We start from the raw sequence: 26,647 nt of genomic DNA on the forward strand, positions 1-26,647 counted from the left end.
AGTCCTAGTTGTTCCTTTGGGATGCTCAGCAAGCAACACAGTAAGACTTTATGGGTCACTCCGTCAGGCAGTGAACAGGTCCCAGAATGGAAGGGGGGACAAAGAAGACAAGGAAGACAAGGAAGATGAGCTCATGACCTCTGGCTAGTGGTTGGGTCTTTCCTTCCTTCCTTTTTCCCCTCCCTCCCTCTTCTTTCTTCTCCCCACTCCCCGCTCCCCACTGCATCATTGTGTTTCTAGAACTGAACTCCAGATTGAAATGTAGCTGTGTCCCCAGCTAACAACCTTCACGTGAACAGGTCAAGGGTAGGTGTGGGTATATTTTGTGACTTCATGGAGATGTAAGAAGTGAGACCATTGTCTCCTGGGGATTTGTGTTCAGACTTTTGTGAAGAACGAAAGAAACAGAAAACACTTTGATGCCAGATCGCCTTGTTGTTCCTGGTTTGAGGAAGCATACACAACCAGCTGGTTTGGTTCTAGGATCAAGAGGAAACAGTAGAAAACTTGAGCTTCAAAGAGTTTTTCCTTTGGTCAGCAGAATACAGATGGCTGCTGCTGTCTGTGCGTCCTGGCTGGCCCTGGGATTCTTGGCTGCCACCGATACAGCTTGTCATTTACATGCATTTCCCAGAAAACCATATCCGTCTGGAAGGATCCTGCCTTGTGGTTAAAAATGCAGGCTTGGCACGCACTGGACTCTGGGAACTCATTCTTAAATATACCAGTCCCTTTTCTGGGACAGGGGTGGGCAGCTGCACATCAGATTTGCCATGTTTTCATATGTGGCAGACTCTTTGGAAAATCTCTTTTTGTGCCAGTTTGGGTAAGACACCAGATTCTTGAGATGGAAACCAAAGTTTGAAATTAGCTGCTGAGGTCTTATAGTCAGATCACGGTAGAGCAGAAGTTTGTGCTGTGAGTTCAGAGGAAGTGTGCAATATCTTTTTTGAGCTCTGAAGTTGTCCAAACCACTAAGTGCAGAAACACACTTCCTTTGGTTCATCTGACCAAATGATCATCTGTAAACTTCTGGCCTGGTTGCCTCAGACTAACTGCAATCTTCCTGCCTGCTTGAGAGAGAATTGGGTGGGGGGAAGGAGGCAAAAACATGAACAAACAGAAGGGTCCAAATTGAAACCAGGACGATGATTTCACTTCTGGAACAAGTTGTCATGTTTCCTGGCAAGTTTCCTTTTCTTTCATTTTTTCTTTTTTTTAAAATAAAGTCAATTAGTTGTAGTTTTGTTAAGCTAGAACGTAGACATGAACATTCTCTGACACATCAGGGGATCACATGGCTTTTTGTAACTTAAATTCTGAGTGCGTGTGTAGCAGTGCCTTTAAACCTTGACCGTGGCCCACAGTGCAGATTGGGTTCACTTGAGCATAAAATGTGGCTCCTGATGCTTTGGCTAGAGGCAGATGGACTTTGATGTTGGCAAGACCCTGATATCAGGCTACAGGGATCTTTTCTGTGCTCTGCATATCCACTTTTTTCATGATTTCGGTGTATTGCTCTCTAACCACATGGTAGAGCAGTATATTATTAAGTTATGGTTTGCACATAATAAATAATGCTTGTAGCAGAAACTTGAGTTAGTGCACATAAAAAAAGCAGTATGTTTAATGGTGTAATGGCAAAACTAAGGGGCCGAATGTGACGGGGTGTGACCAGGGCTCATCTGTAAAATCCCTGGGATGTTTCCTCTTGGGGATCAAGCTGCATGTGGGGCAACCTGCTGCCTGGCTGCTAGTGGGCATCAGGAGGTCATAACATGCCCCAAGGTTTACTTAACAAAACAAAACAGGGTGTCCCATGGAACCCAGAGGCAGGAATGCAGCTGGGCCCCAGGAGGATGGTGAAAGCACTAGAATTGCTTGCAAATTCTCTTGCAGCGTGCTGTCCTTGAGCTGCTTGGTTGAACTCCTGTCCACACCAGCTTCTCTCCCCTTGCTGACCCCCTGCTTGTTGGGTCCACCGCCGGGTGACCCAAACAGCCCTTAGCCTCATTATCAGTCTCTCCCTTGGTGGGCGAGCGAATTGCCCAGATTCCTCTTTCCCTCCGGTCCCCTTGGAAGGAGTCGGGGGAAGAGAGCCGTGAAGAGAGGTGGGCACAGCCGCCGGCCGCAACCAGCCCGTTAAAGGACACTCAGATACTGCGGGGGTTCTGTCGAGCAGTTCCGTTTATTATCACACAAGCACTTGCTTTTAAAGGCAAATGGGGAAGGCAGGTTTTTACATCCTCCAATCAGCTTAAAGGTTACGAGAGCATGCATCCTGTCTCAATGCCTAGCTATTGCAATCAGCAGTGTTCACGAGCGCGGAAGCGCGTATTTGGCCAATAAGGGCTAAGGCAAGGTTCCTGCAACACTCCCACCCTACTTCCTCCCTGTGCCGTCTTAGGCTGCCACGTTAATACGCCCCTGTGGGCCCATAATGGCTTGTGATGTCACTTAAGGTGGCGTTAGTTTTTAAGGCCCAACACCTGCTGCTTTGTCTCTGCGTGTTCCCAGCCTCTGTGTGCATTTATTTATTACGTGTCTATCTGTGACACCAATGAGGTGAGCACAACTGTGGAGCCTGGAGGGGCAGAGGGAGTTGCAATTCCATTTAGTTGGGGCTTGATGCTTCCCTCCCTAGGAGGCAGAGATGCCAGCACCTCCGCGTGAAAATGTGGATGGAGGGGCCTGGGGCTAGCACACGCCAAGCCTCATCCACCCTCTCCTCTCCCCTCCCCTGTCTGTGGACCCCACTCTGGAGTGAATTGACCTTAAAGAGGCCCTCTCATCTTCTGCCCTAACCCAGAGGCTCTAGCTCCCCGCTCTGACATTCCTGCACATTCCGCAAAGGGAATCTGAAGCACACGTGCTTGCAAGCAGGTATGCACATGAGTGAACACACACACACACACACAAACATGTGCACACATGCACGCACGCACACGTATGCATGTGCACGCGCACACACTCAGCCCACACAAACACCACTACTCTTACTGGTGTTGCTTGTGAAGAAAGAAAGGTGGCAAAGGAACAGTTGGTTCTTTTGGCAGGAAGTGTGATTTAAGTAAAAAATTTAAGTAAAAAAGATTTTTTTATTGAAACATAATTGATTAAACATATTGGTGGGGTACAGAGTTGAATATCAATACCTGTGTACAATGTGTGATCAAATCAGGATAATTAGCATGTTCATCATTACAAAACATATTCTTTGTGCCCATTAACCAATTTCTTGCTAACACCCCACACCCTCCCCCTTTCTTCCCACCTCTGGTAACCAGTTCTGTTCCTCCTTCTGAAAGTTCAACGTATTATTGTGATTGTTTTTTCTTTTTCTTTCTTTCTTATTTGTTTTTTAGCTCCCACTTCTGACTGAGGACATGCAGTATTTCTCTTTCTGTGCCTGGCTTATTTCACTTAACAGAATTAACGTAACAGTTAAGGTCACACTTTAATAAGAGACCCGTTAGGTAAACTGAAATTTCTGCTTAGCTGCACAGAGTTTGCACATTGGGACGAACTGCTCTCTGAAGATGCCAAGAGGCAGTGGGGCTATTATAAGAAAAACAGAAGTGAAGGAGTTATGGACCTTACCCATCTTCCTCATTTAAAAGTTGTCTTCCTCCTTCTGTAATTTATCTGAAAAGTAAGGGAGGAGGAGAGAGAATGACCATGAGATCTTCCTTAAGAGCTGGACTCAGGGAGAGGTGGAGCCTCTGGCACTCCTGATAATGTCAGTGCCTCTGGCTTTCCGGGAACTCAGTGATAGGATGTTCTGTGCCATTAGCAGGGTAGAGAAGCCACCCCACCATTGAAGCCAGGACACTCGTGACTGAAAGGTTGCTGAACTTGGGAATTTGCCAACTCTGGAATAAGGAGAGGCACATACATTTAAAAATAGTAGAAAGGGACAGTATTTTTTAATATTAAAAATACTTTCTTACTAGGGGCAGTTTCTTTAGGATAGGTGATATCCCAGAACAAAGACCACGAGTTCTTTTTAAACATTCTTCTAAGAGTCTGAGAAGATCTGGGGTGGCATCCCAGCTTTGACACATGTCTTTGGATAAGTAGCTCTGATTTCATCCCTTAAAATGATGCTGCTGAGGTTTAATCAAACATGACCAGAGATACAAGGAGAGAAGGCAACTTTGCTGAAAACCTTTCAATAGACCATAGAAACAGACCCACAGAGTCTAAATAATGTTCTAAATAATGGAATTATCAGACATGGACTTTAAAATATGAATGTTTAATATATTCAAGAAAATAAAAATCAAGATTTGAAAATTGGCAAGGAATTGAAAACTGTAAAATGAATAAAATGAAAATGTACAACTGAAAAAATAGAATTGATATTAGGAAATTAATAAGTGGGTTTGTATCATATTAGATACATCTGTAGGAAGAACTGGAAGATAGAGCAAAAGAAAATCTCTTAAGCTGAAACTCAGGGAGACTGAAAACAAAGAAGAATTTAAGGTATGTGTGATAAAGTGAAAAAGTGTAATACAGGTGTAATTGGCATCCCAAAAAGATAGAAGAGATTTGATGGAGCAGATGCAATACTTGAAAAGATCATAGCCAGTACTTTCCCATATAAAGTGCTTTAGCTTGGTGCCTGAAACTTTTTATGTGGTCAGTAAATGTCAGTTTTTCTCATTGTCATTATTATCATTTTGCTTATCCCTGCTCCTATGAAAGATTTATACTATTGGCAATGTTACTGGAGTCCTAATTTACTAGGCTTTTGTTCACCTGGGGCATTCTGCTTGTACTAAATGCCTGAGAGTCGTGTTCACAGTGGTTGAAATCCTCAGTTTGAAATTAGAGTAAGTTTTCCTATGGAAACAATGTTATAAACGGATATCAAGTTCCACTGTAGAGTTCTGTAGTTCAGCAGCAGGCTTGGTCATGGAGTTTAGATGTGTTGTCCCCTCCAAAACTCATGTGGAAATTTGACCCCCAATGTGGCAGTGTTGGAAACTGATTGAGTCATGGGGGTGGATCCCTCATGAATGGATTAATGCTCTCCCTGGGGGAGGCGGGGTAGTGACTGAGTTCTTGCTCTATTAGTTCCCACGAGAGCTCGGTGCTTAAAAAGACCCTGGCACCTCCTCTCTCTCTCTCTCTTTTGCTTCCTCTCGCCATGTGATCTGCTTGTACCCATCGGCTGCCAGCCACTTTCCACCATGAGTAGAAGCAGCCTGAAGCCCGTGCCAGATGCAACTGTCCCAGAATCATAAGCCAAATAAACCTCTGTTCTTTATAAATTACCCCGTCTCAGGTATTCTGTTATAGCAACACAAAATGGATTAAAACACTTGGGAAATAATCATTCTTTATTTAGAGCATTATTTCAATGGAAAAATGCATATTTGAGTTTCAAATGATTAGTTAACAAATGCCCTTTTGGAACAGAGCCACCAGCAATACAGTTGATGTATTGGGGATTGCCTGTGCCATTAGTTCCGTCAGTCACTCCAACCCCTGCCTTTGATTCCTTTGTAAATGTCCTCACTGCAGGAACCAGGACTTAATCTTTCTATCCCTGTCCTTGCATGCCACTCTTTGCACAGGCAGTGGTTGAATCTGTGTATGGCTGCCTTCTGGGGAGACGGTCGCTGGATGTGGGGAAGGCAAAGCCCTGAGTCTTGGTTCTGCTGTTTACCACAGCAGTCCGTGGAAACTCCCAGACCACGGTTTCTTACCTGGGAATTCTGGATGATGCCATCGGCCCTCCCCTTTAGAGAAAGTGCTGTTGTAAGGACCAAGTGAGATAAAGAACGTGAGCATGTGTGCATGTGTTCCCCTGTGAGCCACCTGATCGTCTTGTGGGCTTCATGCTCCCTCTTTTTCTGCTTATTTCTTCATATTCTCTAGTAGGATTTTTTCATCTCTCTTGGTCAATTTTTGACCTCAAACGTGGCACCTGTTGTCTGTGTGGGGGCTGGCTGTAGATTTTTTCATGTAGAGAATTGTGGACATTTCCAAGCTATACTCATTAATATCCATGGAACATTCATCTAAGTACTTAAATTCATTTATGCTGTTTATATGTTTAAAATGAGGTCCGTAAGCAATATTTTCCCCATAATGTAGACAGAGAAAACAAAGTCTAGTGACTCTCAGACTCAGAGCAGAACCCACCTTTTGAATATGAAACAAATTCTGTTTTTATCATATATGTTGTTAGTTCCCTTTCGTAAATGGATTTTAAAACATTTGTTATAATATACACCTTTGACATTTCACAATACCCATAAATGAAAGAATGGCAGTGTTTCCTGGAATGCTCAAGCTTTTTACTGATATTGTGTTTTCCTCAAATGATCTGTGATGTGATTTCCTAAGTACAGTAAGATGCCCAGAGTGGGGTTTCCTTGCAATGCTGGCTCAGTTTTTCCTGGAACATGGTGTGAAGGCTGAGATTTACTCTGCTTGAGTGAGATCTACTCCATCATCACCAAATGAAATCTTGTAGAATGTGTGGCGATAAAACAAGCATGTTGTGGACTTGAGTTTAATAATGTTTTCTGCTTTTATGGCACTTTTTTTTTTTTTTTATAGTGGTTACTGTGATTTATTAATGTTGAGCCCTTTTTCCATCAGTGCTGAAGTATCTCTGGTAAAAAAAAGTACTTGGGATGAATAGGAATTATTTTACACCATCAAGGTACTGGGGCTCAGAGCAAATAGGCCCATTAAATGTATAATTTTGATAAGCCCTGGATTGGTATCCAGGTACAAACTGATTCAATTCTCTTTTACGGAAGCGGAGGCCTAGACACAGAGTCAGAGTGATGGGTGAACTGGTGAACTCCAGGGTGCTCACTGGTGGCTTTAGGAGTGAGGTTCAGTGTTTTGACCTTAGTGCAGCCGGTTGAGAGAATACATCACCTTACGGACCTTAGATTCTTATGGGCATGTGTGATTGGCATTTTCTGTTGATTGCTCATTAACAAGCCCGGGGTGGGGGGCTGGCTGGTGGAGGAAGTATATCCTCTCCCGCTTAGCCAGAGCTTTGTGGGTTAATATGGCATTCTGCCCCATTTCTGTGGGTTTCTAGTGAAACCTATAAGGGCAGACAGCAGTGTTTCCTGGACTGAGCTTCCTGGGCCTGTTTTGTTTTCAGGCCTTGGGAATGCGGGAGGTGCCATCGAGCAGCCACTGCTGGGACCCGGCCGGGTTAGGACGGTGGGCCTAGAGTCCTACAGCTCTAGGCTGTGGAAACGCTTCCCTCGTGACCTCATCTCTTCAGCCGCAAGCCAGACGTTTCTCCCTCATCTTCTCGCGACGTGGGACCAGCAGGGCGTGCGTGGCGCTGCCGCGACACCGCACACTCCCCCGCCCGTGCTCCTCGTACACGCAAGGCCGCCTGCGCCTGCAGCCCGGTGGGGGCGGTGTCGCCGTGTTGGCAGCACCGTCACTCCTCGGTCGGTTCCTGCGGTGGCGCTCTTGGCTTCCCTCACCTTCGGGGTCAGAAAAGGCCAAACCGTCACACCGTCCATGCCTGTGTCTTTCTATATGTCATTTCTCTCCACCCACAAAGTGTGGCTGTCCCGTACGGTCCTCCTAAATTCCTTCACTCACTCCGAAGCAGTGCTTAAGACACCTAAGACTTTTTAGAAGTATGGAAGGCTTAAAGTCTAAACACTTAACTAAGTGGGTGACTGAGTAAAACAAACAAATAAATGCAAAAATCTTCGCCCTGTGATTCTGAGACCGGAGAGAGAGATGCCAGAATTGGCAGGCACTCCCGAATGGGACGTATTGCTCAGGATCATTTCTACTGTGTATATTATGGACAAATCATATTCAGCCTCTTGAAGATTTTGTCAGCACCACACTCAGCCAGTGAGCAAACAGGCCATCCGTATATGGGATCCGAACCCGTGGCCTTGGTGTTATCAGCACCGCACTCTCCCGAGTGAGCCACGGGCTGGCCCTGCCTCTTGAACATTTTGATAGGAATGAAATCAAAGTTTAAATGATTACTGTATATGCTGTAATTAATTTATAGTTAATATTTAGGTCATTTCTAATTTTTGTAGATAATACTGCAACTTTTTTTTTTTTTTTGTGCTCTTTCTTTTCTTTTAACTACATTTTTAGGAATGGAATTCCTGAACCTATGGGTCTTGTTATAGTTTGTAATTTCCTTTCCATAAGAGGCACGTTCATTTGTAATGTTACCAACAATGTGTATTCCTTATGAGTTTCCTAACACACCTTACCACCTGCAAAGACTTCTAAAACATCTGTAGAGTGACTGGAGAGGACAGCCATTTCTTCTCGGTGCCCACCTCAGTGAAGTCCTAGTGATCCCCTGCAGAGCTGGGTTGAAAAGATTTTTGAGGCCCTTTCAGTTTCAATAAGATGATGTGTCCTGAATTGATGGTAATGTTCTGCTTGCGATCATGAGGTGGTAGTGATACCTTTGTCTAGGAGTTACCATTCTTTTATCTTAAGGGTAGGGAACTTGAAGTAGTCCGGGAGTGAATCAAGTACTTCGTCTCTGTTTTCACAGACTCGTGGTGCCCAGAGGTTTATGTGGCAGCAGCTGAAAGTCTGTGGTTCCGATTTCATAATTATAGATTTACATGTGATTAATAAGTGTGACCATTCAAACAGCAGAGACTGTCATCTCACAGTAAGTGGTTGTTCTCAGAGAATTGTGTTATGGGAGGACCTCAGAGGAGGGATGCATTTCCCTGGGAGTTCAGCACATACCCGGCATCACCCGTACAGGTGAGCAGACAGTGAAACACTGACGGTCCCACAGGCAGAATTTTACTCAGCTCTGTTCCTGGTTTGTGGAATCAGAATTAGTTTATTCTGATGCCTTCCAGAACTCAATAGTGTGTCCCCCTTTCATCACTGTCAAAACTACAGCAGCTGTATCTTCAGAACACTTGAGGTCACGGAGTAATTTGAGCTATGCCAGGTGAAATTAGAAAGCAGTAATAAAAGTACTCCCTGTGAGTTCTGGGAATGGACCTTTTTTTTAAAAAAAACCTTATTTTAAAGACATTTACATTTGGCAGGGAGGCTGATGTGACCTGGTAAAGAGACTTAAGAGGATTTGACTGGGCCTCAGAAAACTTGAGTTCTGACTCTACCAACCAGCTGTGTGACCTTGAGGAAGTCACGCAGTTTCCTCTTTCGCAAAACTGGGGAATTGGACAAGATGGCCTGTGGTATTCTCAGAATCTTATGAAGTGGAAAAGTATGTACACACACGGATTGCCATTGGTGAACTAAACATAAAGTGGCCTTTAGAGATGGGATCAGCCACGACCGTCCTCTATCGTCCTGTCTCTTAACAGACTCTTTCTTCCCCCAGCGGACTTTATCCTCTTGGCCTGCTTCCCCCCTGTGTGTTTTCACGTGTGGTGGTTGTCACCCACCCGGCGTTGTGCTCGTGTGTGTGGGTTCCGGTCCCACGAGGTTGGGGCCCGAGGCAGAGCGGCCATCCGTGGGCGGGGTCTGCCCCCTGTGGCCAGCCGGGGAACAGCAGCCGTCCTGGGAGCCGGAGGCCCGAGGTCCGAGCGGGGCGGTCCCGGCTGTCGCTGTCGCGAAGCACAGGCCAGAGAGGATGCACCGTGCATCCTTTGTAAGGACGTTTTCTCTTCTGAGACAGATTAAAACGTTGCCTGTCCTTTTGTCCTGTTGTTCTTAACTATGAAATCTATAAAAGGGAGAAATCTTGTGAGTCAAATTGTTAAAAAAAAAAAAGAAAGAAAGAAAGAAAAAGGGACCCGAGCGCACTTGACTGGAAGACGAGCGGCTCCGTGGGTCTGCGCGGCCTGTGCTGTCCCTGTTGAGGAAAGCGAAGGCTGGCGTTTTGGCTCGAGCCGCTGGTGGGAGATGATGCGTAGCGTGCAACCGTTGTATTGTCACCTTCAGGGGCGTTTGGGGGTGGCCGTGCAGGATCTGTTGCGCTGCTTCGGGACTTGGGCCGGGCGTTTGGAGCAGAGCCCTCGGGTGGAGTGAAGCGAGGGGCGCCCAAGCGGCGCTCCCGGGGCAGCGTCGGCACCGGAAGACGCGGAGTCGAGGAGCCCCGAGAGCGGGCGCCCTGCACGCGAGCCCGACGGGCCGGGGCGCCAGGACCTCCAGGCGGCTCAGAGGAGCGGCTTCTCGGCTCGGAAGCAGGGGGAGCCCGGGTATCAGCCGAAAGGGGGCCAAGGGAGGCGACAGAGGACCAGAGCTTGGGAGGCGAGGGGTGTGCTGAGCTCCCGGCGGCCCCCCTCCCCCCCCCCCCGCCGCACCCAGCGCGGCCCTGGGACTCCTGGAGGCCAGGGAGGGCTGGATGAGCGCCTGGTGGGCTGGTGAGGAACGAACGAACGAACGAATGAATGAATGAGAAACTGCAGGGAAGAAAGCCAGGAACGAGCGTGCTCACGGTGGGGAGAGGTCCCCGCCCCGCTGCTCGCCCTCCAGGACAGCTGCGGGAAGGGGCCTTTTCCTGGCCTTCGAGGCCGGGCTGGGGCACCGTAGCTCCTCGGTTTTCAGCTTCTCGGGGGTGGCATGGACTGAAGGATGGCAAGGATCTGCCCACCCACAGGGGGCTCCCAAACAACTGAGATGGAGAGAACTGAGCTGTGGTTCAGGGTCGGCCGGAACCATACGGGAGGCGCAGCTCAGAAGTAGCAGTGGCGTCGGTCGCGATCTTAGGCGCTGACGTTCCCACTCGCCCTCACCTCCTCGGCCTCTGCTCATCGACTGGCACCCACGCGCCCGGGGACAGCCTCGGTGCTGGGTTTCGCCGAGCTGGACGCAGTGCGGCGGCTCTCGCCGGGAGCCGAGGCCTTCTGGAGAAGGGGTTTCTGATGAGTAGCACAGCCACGTTCCTTCTTTCCCCCGTGTGTCCCCAGTCACAGGATCGAGAAGGAGTAGAAGTAACTCAGGTTGCTGGTTGGCATTTCAAATCTCATTTCATCTTTCGATGTATGAAGAAGAACACATTTCTCTGAACTTCAACGTTTTCTCCTTGATCTTTTGGCTTTTAAATTTACATCTTTAGTATAAGAACGATATCACAATTTTTTCCTTCCCTCGCTAAATGTCTTGTTTCCCCTTTGTTTATAGATCTCATAATGTCTCCCTGATCCTTTGAAATGAGAATACATTGACAGTGATGTCTCTGTGTTGGTGAAGTCTTGGAATCTTGTATCTTCCTGCTTTGTCACCTCTCTCAGAAGAGCTGCTATTAGCAACTGAGGGCAGTTGCTTTGCTTTGTTCTACTTTCTGGGCAATTTCCTGACTTTATCTTCTAATTCCTCCTTTGAAATTTTAATTTCTAACATCACAGCATCCTGCTTTTCTTTTCTTTTCTTTTTCTTTCTTTCTTTCTTTTTTTTTTTTTTGTGTGAGCATAACTGTCTGGAATTTCTTGGTTGAGTGTTTATTTTTAAAAGATTAAAATGCAAAACTCTTTTTGCACTAGGGGCTTGTTGACTGTGCACATATGGCCTTTAGTTGGGGGACCCCAAATATCAGGATCTGGAGGACTGTTTTCTCCCACCTGGAGGGGAGCCCTCACTGCTTCTGCCTGGACTTCTGCAGCTCAGGGTCAGTGGCACCTGGCGCCTTCCCTAGCTGTGCCCAGTGTCCCCAAGTGCATCTCCTGTCTGATGCAGGTTTCCAGGAGAGTAAACTTTCCTGCCGGAATGTGGGAGGATCCGTCACCTGGTTATATGGCCTGGGGCTCTAAGGGTGCGTTTCTGTGCATCCTTTCAACTGATTCTGTTTTCAGCCTTGTCCACCAATTCTGAGTATTTCCTGGGATTCTGTAGCCTGGATTGACTGCTTCTCAGTGGCTTTCCTCTCTGCCGGCACTTCGGTTTCAGTTTCTTTCTCAGGGACCACTCTTCCTCCTGGATTTTGTTAGTATCACTTGTCTGGTGTTGTCTCTCTGTGACTTTGTGAATTTGTGTCTTTTATTTCTTAAACTCCCTTACAGGGGTGTGGAAGGGAATGGATAAAAACGTGTGTATTCAATTTCCAATATGTAACTGGACCCCTATCCTAATCAGCCTCAAAGAATTATTTAATAGAGAAAGCTCCAAGACAACACCCTTACATAATTAAGCAAAACTGGAGGTTATTATCCAACCATCAGAGTCTAAGGAGGAAATTTTAGAAACGTAGAAATTAGAATTCATAGGTCTTACAGGGTGATACTTAGAGAAGTAAATTACATGTTTTGTGAGTGCTGGAGTTTTGACCAAAATCAATTCAGTTTTTACCAGAACAATGTGATGTGTTATTCTTTTCTAGACCCCTCCCCAAATTTCCAAATTTCTGGAAATACAAGTATTGTGAACATGCTTGTCCTAGGTTAATTATTATGTATATGTGGATGTGTTTCTAAAACTTATTTTTACCATATTTCTTTCCTTTCTTTGCAATACAATTTCATTATAGAAAATACTGGTGAGAAATAGAAGAAAAAATTCACGCACCTCTTCCCCCAATCCCATCAACCAGAAATAATCACTCATGTCCTCTGATTATATGTTTATGTGAGGTCAGGGATGGCACCTTGATTGTCTTCACGGCTGTGTCTCATTCTTTTCCAGGACACTGGGGTTGGGAAATCAAGCATCGTGTGTCGATTTGTCCAGGATCACTTTGACCACAACATCAGCCCTACCATTGGGTAAGTACCTGTATGTTCTTTCCCGTCACATGGCTTTGGGGAGGTCACTCTGTGCCTCAGCCTCAGGCAGTGCCACAGTGTTCATCACAGCCCACAAGAATCCATCCCAACTGCAAAGTCCTGAAATTCAGGACTTCCGGGCTGTGTGTCTGGGCTTACTGTCCCTGGCAATAATTTTTTTCCTAGGCAGGCTTCCTCATCCTGCAGCCTAAGGCCATTTCCTGATACAGTAATGCTCCAAAAGCATTATTCTGCAGATCAGGTCTGCTTTGTTGCCAGGTGGAAGATGATACATGGCAAATCCCTGATGAGTCTGCCTTAATTTGCTTACTAGTAAACCCTGGAAATACTGTGCAGCCACACATCAGAGCTGTCTGGACAGTCTATGGAGGAGACTGATTTTCCTCTCTGGATTAATCTAATGTCAGCATTTCCGCTCTTCTTAAGTGTGGGGAGGGATGGGAGTGAATTCTTCAATTCTGAGCCACTGACGGTGGAATGCAGCAGTGTTTTTGTGTGCTGTCTCCCGGTTGCTATCAACTCTTAGGCCAAATGTGCTTCTGCTGTTCTGTTTTGCAAGTTCTTGCTTTTTACGCTCTTATAACTTGGCCTCATTTATTTTTCACCCTGAAGATGTCATGCTCTTTGTGAGAGCAAGGTTTTGTTTCTCTTAGAAGGGAAACAGTGTGTTTGTATATTTTGGGGAACCTGTAGGATTGTTGAGGATGATTTTTGAGAAAGGTGTTCTCTGTCATAAGTGGAGAAAATTCATGACAGAGAGAGAATAAGTAGAGGCTGAAGAGTACTTGGTTGATAGGCCAGTGGTTGGAACTTGTGTAGGGGAAAAAATTCATCATATTTCATAGTTAAAAAATGGCTTAAAGAAACATGGTTATGAAAATATGTGTCAAGAATTATGAAGAGTCTGAGATTTTACACTACCGGCAGGCTAACAAGTTAGCCTGCCCTGGTTTCACGGATGCTGGCAGAAGACATGAGACAAGTGAGTCAGAGACAGAGGCACTAGCAGTAGCCAGAGCATTAGCATTTTGCATCGGTTCCCTGAGCCCTAGTTTCCCATAGGGTGACGTGAAGAGGCAGATGACACCTCACATACAGTGGGTTGCTTTGCGGGAGAGGAACCCCAAGCTTAGGGAACCCAAATCTTGTATACCAGGCAGTGAGCGTGTCTGTCCTTAACTCCCTCTTCCACGGCTGCTTGCTATACAAATACCCTGGAAAAACAGTGCCTCTGCTCCCAAGGTGTGTACAATTCTAAAGACCCATGGTGAATCATCTCCCAACATCGATCGGCACTTGAATAACAGGTGCAATTTTTATAGGGGAAATTCTTTTCACTCTTCTCTAGGATATACTTTTTTTCTCCTTATTTTTTCACTTTGTGTTTCTTGATAGTAAAAGCAGAACTCATAAGAAAGAGTAACTGTGAAGTATGGTTTGTGGACTTTGACCTTCTACTTTATGTACTTTTGTTAAAAATTTTTGTAAACAAATATGTATTCCTTTTATAATGATTTTTTTAGACATAAAAAGTCAATTCGTATTTTTATCACAAATTATGGTCAGTACATAAAAGTGTTAAGCGTAAGCGTTAAGCATAGTATAAGCATTGTTATACCTGCAATAGGTATATCATTTTGGTCACTGTCTGTTGGTCAAAGCAAGTCAATATGCCAGCCTGGATTCAAGGGAAGGGAATAAACTCCACCTTGTCGTGGATGGATTCTTGGTAGTCATTTTGGAGACAACCAACCCCAATTGACAGGTGCTTTGTCTAGTAAATGCATTTTGGTGGTTTTGGATTTTTAAAAATTTATTATATGAACACTCTCTGTACTTTCTGTTCCCTTCACTTTTTCTGTAAACCTAAAACTGACCCCCAAATAGCCTCTATTAATTAAGAAATTAAGTCTTAGTTTTTTAAATTATAATGTTCATTTGAAAAAATTCAGACCATACAGAAATATATAAAACAAAAAGTGAAGTCAGAGGATTTCACTAGCTCTCCAATCACATATTCTTCAGTTTATATAACCTATATTTAGAGTTCAAAGTGCATGTTTAACATATTTCTTCTAAGTATTTTCTATGTATATGCAGGTATACAAATAGATAATGTCTAAAAACAAAAATGTATCACACTCTACCTAACATGCCACAGTGCATATCCCTAGTCTGTGTAGGTTTTCCTTGTTCTTTTTGATGGCTATCTGTGCATTTCTGTGACAGAGCCAAGATTGAAGTCTAATTTTTCTGATTATAGAAGTTCATGTTCACTCTAGAAAAATCCAAAAAACACAGAATTTATAAAAATAAGAATCCTAGTATATATAGTTTTTATCCTGTGTTCTCTATCTAATATATTTTGAGCATTTTCTTATAATGTCACATAATCTTTAAAACATGATAAAAATAATTTTTTTCTGCTTGTAAGACTATGATGTACTCATTATAAACAATTAAAAATGAAGAAAAATATAAAAATTACCCATAATCTATCCCTCAGAGGTAACTACTGTAAATATTTGGTGTACTTTCTTCCAGTCTTTTTCCTGTATGTGTGTGTGAGAGATCTTTTCTTCACTCAGCCTTATATTCTGAATTTCATGCCATTAAATAGTCTTTAAAAACCATGATTTTTAATGGCTGTATTTTCTATTTAAGGCATGTAGGTTGTTTAAAAACATTTTGACTTTTATATGCAATGTTATGATGTATGTCCTTGGGCAGAGTTACTTGTGTGTACCTCTGATTATTTCTTTAAGTTAAATTCTTAGCAATGGAATAATTTAGTCCAAGAATAAGAAAATATTTAAGGCTCTGAATGGATATCGCCAAGTTATTTTTCAAAAGATTATCTCTATTTTTCTGTATACTCACCAGCTTTAGGTATTATTTTTTAAAAATTTGAATGTATGATTTTGAATCCTGTTCTTCTCCTCTAAACTTCAAACTTAAGCATTTCGTCATACCTTAAAGTTCCCTCCTGACGTTCTTCTGCGTGCTGTTCTGCCTTCACCTTCATTCCTCGCTTTTCCTCTGGATACGGTGTTAGGCTCAGCTCTTCCAACCTTATGGATTGTCTTTACCTAACATAGTTTAATCTCCCAATTTAAAATTTGCTCAGAATTTGTCCTCTGGAGTTTTAAGAAAATGTTTCCAAACCCCAGTTTCAGAAAAATAAAGCTAGCAGGAATACTTTCTAAAGGAAACTTACAGATGTCTTACAAGATGGCTTAAATGGAACACTTAAAAAAAGCTTGTGTGCTTATCTCAAAGCTGGTTAGATTCAGTGGGCTGGGAATTTGGCGTATAGATTTGTCAAAGTCACACAGTGCTTTAAAAATTTTAAGTCAATGCTGAAGCATCAGGAAATTACATCATAAGACTGCATTTCTGGCTTCTTGTGAGGAATCAGTGGGTTTGGAGCACTGGGTGCCCGTGCCTTCATGGCAGTCACTGGCGGGAGCTGAGCCACAGCCAATCCCTGTGGGTGGGCGGACCCTCTCCACATCATTCCCACTATTTGTTACTATTACAGTCATGCGTTGCTTAAGGACAGGGTTGCTTTCTGAGAAATGCCTCCTTAGGTGACTTTGTGGTTGTGCAAAAGTGTGTTATGAAAGGGAACAGCAATGAATTTTCCTGTTGTCTACTCCAGCCACTAGTTACATGAGGGTGGGTCCTCCATTATGTTACTAAGTCTCTCTGTGCCCCACACTTTCCTCGTCTGTTAAATGGAGATTAGAATAATACCACCCCCGCAAAGTTATGAAAATTAAATTACAGGTAGGGGCTGTGCCTGGCACTCAGCAAACACTCAGTGAGTGGTAGTAACTAATTATGATTTTCCTATGGGGATGGGTGGGCATCATTTCCAAGTGCAAGAACTTGGGGTCAGTCCTCATCTGTCAGATGCTTGGCTTTCTACATTAAAGGTCTGAGCTGCTTTGGGAGGGTCACTGGTGGGTTAGCTAGGCACTCCTCCTCAACGTCTTTTGCAGTGGCTCGTTTACACCAGCATCACCACAAACGTTGCGCAATGACCTCACTGTGGCCTCTGGGCCGTAGGAATTTCTCAGCTCCACTGTAATCTTAAGGGACCACCATCATACAGTGGTTCGTCGTTGACTGAAACGTCGTTATGCGGCACATGACTGTATTTTATCAGTATTACCTTCACACCTGACCCACTTCGCTCATTTATATGTCTTATCTGGTCCCATAGACATTTCAGTTCACATCCCGGGCCCACGTGTCTTCTTCACAGTAACCCTGCTGGCCTCCCCAAGAGTCAGAGCGGGTGGGTGACTTGTTTAGATGCATATAGCCGTGAGAAGCAAGCTCAGGACTCAAACCAAGTGAGTCCACTCCCAAAGTCCACGGTCGTTCTTCCCACTGGACTCACCCTGTCATTGGCAAAAGGCCATAGGTTTAAAATACCATTGTTTCAGCAGCAAAAGAGTTAGTTCTGGTCACCTCAGGAACACAGGTGCGTGCATGTGTGTGAGATACACATGGATTACTAAGGCTGTCCCTCCCAGCTCACTGTGCTTCCAGGGGGAATGTTCAGGTGTCCATTTCCTTACCTGTCCCTGCAACAACAACCCTCTCTACCATGCAGAGTCAGTGTTGGCCTGTTTCACAGATGAGGAAACTGAGGGGCTAAGTGCTCACTCGATTCAGACTGGTGGGGGGGGGGGTGGCCTCTGGATTCTATTCCTGACTGTGCCATTAGACTCTTCTTTGACTGGAGAGAAGGCAGTCTTTTGGGATTGGGAGTTTTTTCGCCCTTATCTGTACAGCGAAAGGGTTGGACTGGATACTTTATATTTTTTCCAGCTCTAAAAGTCTCTCATTCTAATAATTTAAAGACATGAACTTTATTTTCTAAGCCTGAGGAGAACTTTTTAAGGGCAGAGTTGATGTATTAATTATCCCAGTGCCTAGAATATATTGAAGAATGATTGACAGTCTGTATTCCATCAAAGTAAAAACAAAATAAATACACAAAAACAAAATATTGATATAGTTGTCTACATAAAATTTTCAAATGCCTTTATGAAAAAAGTTCCATCCTCAAAGTTAAAGGGCAAATGTTGAACTAGAAGAATATCATTTAAAATATATTATCACAGAAGGTTAGCATAAAATACTCAAAAAATGAATAAGAAAAGGACGGACACCCTGGTTGAAAAGTGAGCAAAGGTCATGAACTAGAGATTTACAACAGAAAAATACAAGTGAACAATAAACATTAAAGTGATGGTTAAACTTCTAATAAGCACAATAAAAACAGGAGTGAGATATCATTTTCTACTTATCATATTGGAAAAGATTTGAAAGATTAATAATGGTTGGGGAAAAGGTCATCTTATACACTGCTGTGGGCATGTAGGTTGGTGCAGCCTAAGTCTGGCATATGCAGCTTTTAAGAATTAAGTCTAAGGAAATCATTGTACAAGGACACCAAGATAAAGGTACAAGGATAGTCATTGAATCTTTGTCGTAATAGTGAGAAATAGGTAACCAAAATGACCATCAGTGGGGTATAGAATAAATTCATAACATGGTGTATAATATTGTCATTTTAGATAATGATATTGACCTGTACTCATAGAAATACAAAGTTATCCATGATATATAAAGGGAAGAAAAAACAAATTTATGTAGAGTATGATCCATTTTCAAGGTAAAAGTTGTATTGAAAAAACTGGGAAAGACATATACCAACTTACTTGCAGTGACTGTGGCTAAGTGGTACAATGACGGTTGATTTTTATTTCCTTCTTTATTTTCAGTTTTCAAATTTCTTTTTTTGTGAAGTACATATATTGCTTCCATAATGGGAAAAGTAATAAAGATACTTCCATTTTTGGAATATATTTGCTCTAGTCAGTAGTTTGGGATATATATTTTAAGCACTTTTAAAGAAATAAAGGCATAGATATGGTTTTGATAGTATTGGATCACAGCACTTACAAAAATACTTAGCATGACCACCACTCAGTGCAATTGTCAGTGGATAATTAGAATTTTCTAACTACTAACTTTGGTGTGTGTATGTATGTCATTGGGGTAGGGCAGGAATTGCAGGGGCAATTCTACTGCTTTTCTACTTGGGACTTTTATAGTTTGCTTCTCGGGAGAATTAGAAGTCAAGGAAGGTTGCTGCGATGAGTGCTGCGTGGGGCAGGGCTGGACTCTGAGCTGGACTGGGAGGGCCAGGCTGGGCCACAGGAAAGTAAGGTGAAGGCAGCCTGACTCTTCACCCCTAAAACCCCAGCGTGCATCTCCTGAGAATAAGAACATAAGGAGAACACCATTATTGTACCTAGAAAATTAATTTGATTCACTGATAGCTCTCATGTAATCCAAATTTAAATTTCTCCAATTGTCCTTAAAATGTCTTTCAAAACTTCCCCCTAATCCAGGATACAGTCAAGGCTCATATGTTTATTTCATTTGGTTATTTTCTCTCTTTCCTCTCAGTCTAGATTCTAGAAAAATCTCCCTGCCATTTGTTTTGTTTGCTTTTCGTGACATTGAAGCATTCAGGCCAGCTGTCCTGTAGAATGTTCCGCATCCTATGTTTGCCTGGTTGTTTCCTCATGATTAAGTGCAGATTAAACATTTCGGGCCAGAACCCCGCGTGGGTTGATGTGTGCCCTCTTCTTCCACCACTTCAGGAGGCTTCTTACATCAGCTTGTCCCACTACCCGGGATGCTTGGTATTTTTTAACGAATGGGACACTTTACCTTAAGGAAGGTATTATGCTATTAAACATTCAAACATTAAACAAGGCTATTAAACATTCCTTGTGTTGGATTTTTACAACTTTCATGAGCACAGAGAAAAAGCTTATTAAGAGGAAATATGCAAAAAAGAAAACAGCACATGTTTACGATCTACTGAGACTTTGAATCCTTCCTTTTATTTATTTATTTATTTACTTTTTGTCTTTTTGTGACCGGTAAGGGGATCGCAACCCTTGGCTTGGTGTCGCCCGCACTGCGCTCAGCCAGTGAGCACACCGGCCATCCCTACATAGGATCCGAACCTGCAGCGGGAGCGCCGCTGCACTCTCCCGAGTGCACCACAGGACCGGCCCGAATCCTTCCTTTTTATAGAGAAAACAAATGCTTGTTAAGTTACTAGTCTTTATCCCTGCATTTATGCAGCCAGGTTGGGACTCAGAGTATTCCATTAGTTGCTGTCAGTGTTGAATTCATATCAACACAGGTAAATATGTAAGGCAGTCTTCTTTTTGTGCCATTGCAAGACCAAAGCCATGCTGCCCTTTTCATTTAACTGTTGTAATAATAAGTTTTTAATATCTAAGTTTACATTCTTTCCTGAGATCTGGGGAATGTTTAGTACAATTGAAGCTAACTGTTTTTGGAAACAGTCTTCTGAATGACTTCTCTGGGTTTTTTTTTCATTTTTGAATCTCCAGTTGGACTAACAGAAAACGCAGAACGCCGTGTGGATTTTCCTTTGGGTGGCATGATTGAAACGGCCCATCTTTCCTGTTAGCAGCTGAGGACAGGAGCTCTTGAGTACTGCCGAGGCACAGCGTTAACTTGACACATGAGTCTGTGAAACTTGCAGGGAGTGACTAGTAATGTGCAGTGTCTGCTTTCTTCCTTTTTCAGGGCGTCTTTTATGACCAAAACTGTGCCTTGTGGAAATGAACTTCACAAGTTCCTCATCTGGGACACTGCTGGTCAGGAACGGGTGAGTACATGCTGTTCTTGGCTTTCTTGAGAAAATACGGAGATCAGTTTCTGAGGTTTTCTTTGTATTAGGCAAGACTCTTGGTTGCAAGTAACAAACCCAGTTTGAAATGACTTAAGCAAAAAGGAAATTCACTCTTCAGCTATGTGGAAAGTCTCGTGGGGTACTTAAGGTGAGGCAGGGCTGAGTTCAAGTCTCCCAAGTGCATCGTCAGAGGTGCCCGTCTCATCTATTTCTATTTCTTTCCAATTAGTGCAGTTGTAGGCTGTACCACTCCATTGGCTTCCTTTTTAGGCAAACCTCCCTCCCCCGCTTCCCCAGGGGTGGCAAGGGTGGCCCCATAAGCAACTCCACACCTACATGCTGCCATCTAGCAACCCCAAGAAGGGGAGCAGCTTTCCCGTGTGTTGGAACTTGCCTGCCGGGCAGTGAGTGTAGGGTTCTCATTGGCCTGCTCTGGGTCATGTGCTAACTCTGAATAATGCTGTACCATGTTCAGGGGGATTTGGTGCCCCTACTGGTAGGGCAAGGAAATACACTTGCCCCTAGAGGTAGGGGCTGATATCAGCCCCACATGAACCACTCTGGCTGGAGGTGAGGTGGGCTTAGTTCCCCAACAAAAATCTGGGATCTCTTACTGAAAAATGGGAGAATGGATGCTGGGTTACCGGAAACAACAGATGACTTCTCTCTTATTCTTAATTGTCTTTATTTACTGAAGATATTTATGGAGAAGATTATATATTTAAGAAGCTCATGCCTTTAGATTTAAAAAAAGGGAAATAATGAATACCAACACTACTGTGACTATAACAGGGTGATTTGTGTAATAACCAGAGTACATATGATCAAAGTCCAAGGGCAGCCAGAATAAATAAAACACAGAGATAACCAATACCTTGTCTTAATCAAGAGCTTTCAGCGTGATCAAAACTTTTATCAGAGTTGATAATTATGGGGTAAAATTGGTTGAACTTTCTCTTGCCTGATCCAAACTGAAATGTCACCTTCTCCACCTACCCTGTTTAATGTGTCAACACTTCCTTTCCACCCATCTCCATGCACTTTCTACTTTATTCTTCTCCCTAGCTCTTAACATCTTCTAATATACTGTTCAGTTCACTTATTCTGTTTATTGTCTCTCTCTCTCTCTAAAAGGAAGAATCCAGGGCTTGGGATAATTCATAATTTTCATTATCTGCTCTTAACTAATCAAGTGTTAGTTTATATAATTTTCATTTTATGTAAGTCCCTTTTTAAAACTAAAGTTTCAGCATTTGTAGATAAGACATTTCAAAGATTTTTTTTTTTTTTAATTGGGATGAATCTTCTGGCCTACAAATGGTAACCTCATTAGAGTGTCTTCTATTTTGCTGCTTAATTGAGAGCACAGACTTTTGCACACACAAAGCAATTGCCTGGGGCACCTCTTTAACTCAGTTAGTCAGCTGTGCCTGCTGATTTCCAAAATGAGGTGACAGATTTGACGAAAAATGTCTGCTTAGGGGTCTCACTTCTTTACATACGTATGTGTTCCTTGTAGTTGATCTGCTAGTTTTTCTTTTTTTTTTTTTTATTGTTATTTAAACTTAAGCAGAGGTTTTCTTGTTCCACTTTTTACCATGCCATGAAATAGTCACTTTTGTAGCTGCTTTTAATGAGCATAAGTCAGTTTTGCAAATAGCTGGCTTGGTATTAGCAGTATTACTACTTCTACTACTGGCTGTTTCCTGATGACGTTCTGTGTTCCGTGCACTGTTCTGCCTTACGTATGCTAACGCATTTAGCCCTCTCAAAAGCACTGCGAGGTAGTGACTTTGTATCCCTATTTACACATGAGGTCATCAAGGTACAGAAAAGTTAAGTAACTTGTTCACAATCACACAGCCAGTAAGCGTAAAGCTGAAATTTGAATCCAGCAGTCTGGGTCCTGAGCTTTATAGTTTTGTTTTGATAGAAAAGTCATATAAAAGCCATATGGTTGAAAGTAAAATTATCCATACTCTCACCACCCAGATATTTCCACTATTGATATTAGATGATGATTATTCAGATATCTCTCTATGTGCATTGATAATTTTATATCAATGGGATCATGAACCTGCTCTTTTCATTTGATAATACAGTGTTGATAAGTAGAGATTTCTGGGTGATCTAAAAGAGCATTTGACATTTATTTTACCTATTATAATATTCAAGGGGTTGATTGTTTTTATAAAATTTTGTACTCTGCTGAAATGACTATTGTAGTCTATAATTTGGCTCATTTACCATCTCAAAGAAAAAAAGCAATGGGAAATTTTCAGATAACTGTATTTCTAATTATTGTAATGCTTTTCCTAAAATTTTACTGTTAGAGGTTGTAGACATCTGTGACCGTATTGATATATCCATAATTTTTAAAAGCACAAGTATTAAATCTGCAAGACATGATACTATAGTAGTGATATTCTTCCTTTATATCTCAGGGAAGAAGAATTTAGTTTTGGATAAAAATTTCAGGTGAACATTTTCAGAATCTAGATTTGTAGCGAGTATGTGAATGAAACCTGTGTGGCCTTCATGGTCATCTGATCCCTCTAACCCTTGAAAGCCTGATTTAGTTATTCTCAGGCTGTCCTTGTCTGGTGTCCCTTGGTGCAGTCTCACATCTCTCCAGTGATGGCAATTTTTCAGTTGTTTTGGAAGCTTGTTGCTGCCTTTAATTGTGCCTGTAATGACGTTGCCTAATGTTTGAGCTAAAAATAAATTCCCTGCTGTTGCTTGTGACTATTGCTATTTATTCTTTCTCATTAATTGTCAGAGTCCAGTGAGTTTTATTATCCCCCCTTATCTTTGTAGAAATCTGCTATTCTCCTAGTTTTCATAATTTTAAACCATCTCTTTAGGTTTATGAGTTGACAATATAGACACAGATTTCTGTGTCCTCAGTGGGGGATAGTGCTAAGCTCAGTGCCCAGCCTGTGTTAATAACTCAGTTTTTGTTCATTTGTGGAATGATTGTGCCACGTTCTGCCTAGCATACACAGCATTCCATTCCTACTTACTGTCCTGTACTCATTCTGTCTTACATTTGTGGCACAAATTCATACTCTTGAAAAATTATTTTTCCCTCTGAGCACTGGCAGTGTAAAAGGATCCTCCTCTTCCTTTCCTTCTTTGTATAAGAGAGTGTTCATTCTTGGCATGCTGCCTGAATTTTGCTTTTTTCATTCAACCATGTATCATGGGCACCCCACCTCCACCCCTGCCCCCCCTGGCCTCTGGTAATCATTCTATTCTTACTTCTATAAGAACCACTTTTTTTTTTTTTAGATTCCACATATTTTTTGATATTTAAAAAATTTTAATAAAACATTGAAAATGAAAGAAATGCTAAGTAAGAACAAATTGAATAACACTATACGGACTGAGGAGACTAATTTTATCCTGTATAACCCTGAGCTAGTGTAGATTTCTAAGTACAGTCTTACATAAACAAGACTTCAGAGTACAGAATAATATTATTAATCCTGAAGATTAGCACATGAATCTTATACTTACAGAAAAGTTGCAAAAACAGTGGGGAATGCTGGCTGAGGGGCTGTCTGTTCACTGTGGGCTGGAGAGGCAGTGGCCTCGGGGGCTCTGCTCAGGCAGTGCAGAGGGGCAGGGGCCAGGGAGGGATGCCAGGCCTGTAAAGGGGACAGTGAGCGTGAGTCACTTCTGCCTGTGTTCCACTGACCAAGGCAGGCACGTGGCAGAGCCCAAAGTCAAGAGATGGAGAAAGACACTTTGGTGGCCTCTAGTGAGAGGAACTGAGAAGTCACTTTGGCGTAAATAAGGCATGGATGGATGGAGAAGCGAAGGATTGGTGCTGATAACTGAATCTGCCCGAGGCCTCTGTTGGGTTCTCTTGCTGTGTACCTTGGAGGGTTTCAGCTTCTTCCACCCTGAAACTTTCTTCAGACCTGTCCCTTCAATCTTTTCCCACTGAGCTTTACTTTTACACAGTCCATGGAGTTCCATCCAACACAAATGTCCTGTTAACCTGAAACTGCAGATATAATGTTTGACTTTCCATTGCTTTTAAAATGTATTTATTACTTCCTCTCATCTGAGATGGATCATTCCCCATGCTGGGAAATGGTTCATAGAAAGAAGCCAGCACAGGGCAGCCGTGTCTGTGGAATTCTCTGCTGACTTCTTCCTCCGCAGGGAACACGTCCCCTGCCTCCCTCTTCACTTGTTCTAGACTCACTCAAAGCTCCCGTTTTTGAGCTTTTTCTCCTCGTTCTCTGGTTTGCCTTGGAAGCAACTGGGCCGTGCTTTTGTCTTTTCAGGATAATCCATCCTGGAGTTTTAGTGGTTAGAAATCACGTGAACTGAAAACGCTTTTGTCCACATTTGTTTCTGTGTTGACTGCTGGTGGAGTATTACCAACCTCTTAGCTTTTTTAAAAGACAGCTTTATTGAGATCTAATTCACATGCCGTACAATTCACTCACTTAACGTATACAGTTCACGGGGTTCTGATGTATTCAGAATTGTGCACCCATCACCATAATCAACTTAGCACATCTGTATCACCCCAGAAAGAAACCCTGTCCACATTAGCAGTCACTCCCAAGTTCCCCCAAGTCCCCTAGCCCTAGGCTACTTTCTGTCTCTAGCTTTGCCTAGTCTGCACATTTCATATAAATAAAATCATACAACCTGTGGTTTTTTGTGACTGGCTTCTGCCACTGAGCAATTGTCATCAGGTTTAGCCATGTCGTAGCATAGATCAGAACTTTGTTTCTTTTTATGGCTGAATTATTCCATCGTATGAATCTTCCGCATTTTGTTTATCCGTTCATCATTTGTGGGCATTTGGGTTGTTTCCAGTTATTGGGTATTATGAATAAAGGTGCCATGAACATTCATCTTCAAGTTTTTGCGTGGATGTATGTTTTTTTAATCTCTTTGGTATATATTTAGGAGTGGAATTGATGGGTCATGCCATAACTCTGTGGTTAGCAATTAGAGGAACATCCAAACTGTTTTCCAAAGTGGCTTTACCGTTTTATGTTCCCACTAGCAATGTATGAAATGTCAATTTCTCCGTATTCTCACCAACACTTTTCTTTGCCTAATTCAGGGTCACAAAGACTTATTCCTGTTTTTTTCTAAGAGTTTTATAGTATTAGCATTTACTTTTAGTTCTTTGATCCATTTGGAGTTAATTTCTGTGTGTCTTGTAAGGAAGGAATCTAATTTTATTCTTTGCATGTGGTTATGCTGTTGTCCCAACACTATTGTTGAAAAGACTATTCTTTGTCCAATTACTTGTCTTGGCACCTTTCTTAAAAATCAGTTGACCATAAATGTGAGGCATTCATTCTGGACTCCCAGTTCTCTTCCTTTGATTTAGATTTTTATCCTTATGCCAGTACCACATTATCTTGATTATTTTATCTCTGTAGTAAGTTTTAAAATTGGGAAATGTGAGTCCTCCAACTTTGTTCATCTTTTTCAATATTGTTTTGTTGTATTCTGGATCCCTTGCATTTCCACACAAATTTTAGGATCAGCTTGCTAATTCCTACAGAAAGAAATCCATCTGGGATTTTGATAAGTATTGTGTTGAATCTGTAGGTGAATTTGTAGATGAATCTGTAGATGAATTACCTATGCCTTAAACCTTTAAATTATAAGTGATAAATAAGTTGCAGACTGTCTTTCATCTCTTCAGAGATTGTGTATGGACTGGAAATGCAATGTTGACCTCAGAGGAAAAATGGTGAATAAAGAATTAAATCTTCTAAATGTTTAATTGTGTTCCCTATAGTAAATTCATATAGAACCATAAACAAAGTCATGTTTGTGAAGTTATCACTTACACTTTACCAAACTATTATTTAGGATTGAAATTTATGATATTTGACTAAATTGTTTTTGTTTAAAGACGAATCTATCTTCAAGATAGTATTATCTGTGGCTGATTTAGTCTTTCTTTCAGCAGTATTATTTAAGACCAGATTTTATTACTTAATACATAGAGCTAAAGATAATGTGATAATATTCTGAAATCCACTGATTCTCAAGGCCTATACCACTTTCTTAGTGTACACACTTTTTTAAAACTGTGAGATAGTTCAAACATACCAGAAGAGCACCGAAAATATCGTAATAGACATCTGTGTGTGTGCCGCCCGAGTTTATTTAATCTTTACTTGTTCCTTCTATCAAGAACTTG

At 42.5% G+C, this 26,647-nt stretch overlaps 1 protein-coding gene across 2 annotated transcripts in view; it reads left to right on the top strand.

Moving 5' to 3' along the window:
• RAB31 (RAB31, member RAS oncogene family) overlaps positions 1 to 26,647 on the top strand; it is a 107,201-nt gene that overhangs the window by 33,621 nt on the left and 46,933 nt on the right. For both annotated transcript variants that reach the window (XR_010021471.1, XM_063076539.1), the window contains exons 2-3: positions 12,592 to 12,671; positions 20,349 to 20,430. Coding sequence is in view for 1 of the 2 variants with exons in the window: in XM_063076539.1 (XP_062932609.1) it covers positions 12,592 to 12,671; positions 20,349 to 20,430 (162 nt within the window). In the remaining variant the exon portion in view is untranslated. The remainder of the gene's footprint in view (positions 1 to 12,591; positions 12,672 to 20,348; positions 20,431 to 26,647) is intronic.

The sequence above is a fragment of the Cynocephalus volans genome, chromosome 13 (assembly GCF_027409185.1).
Source record: "Cynocephalus volans isolate mCynVol1 chromosome 13, mCynVol1.pri, whole genome shotgun sequence".
Taxonomy (NCBI): domain Eukaryota; kingdom Metazoa; phylum Chordata; class Mammalia; order Dermoptera; family Cynocephalidae; genus Cynocephalus; species Cynocephalus volans.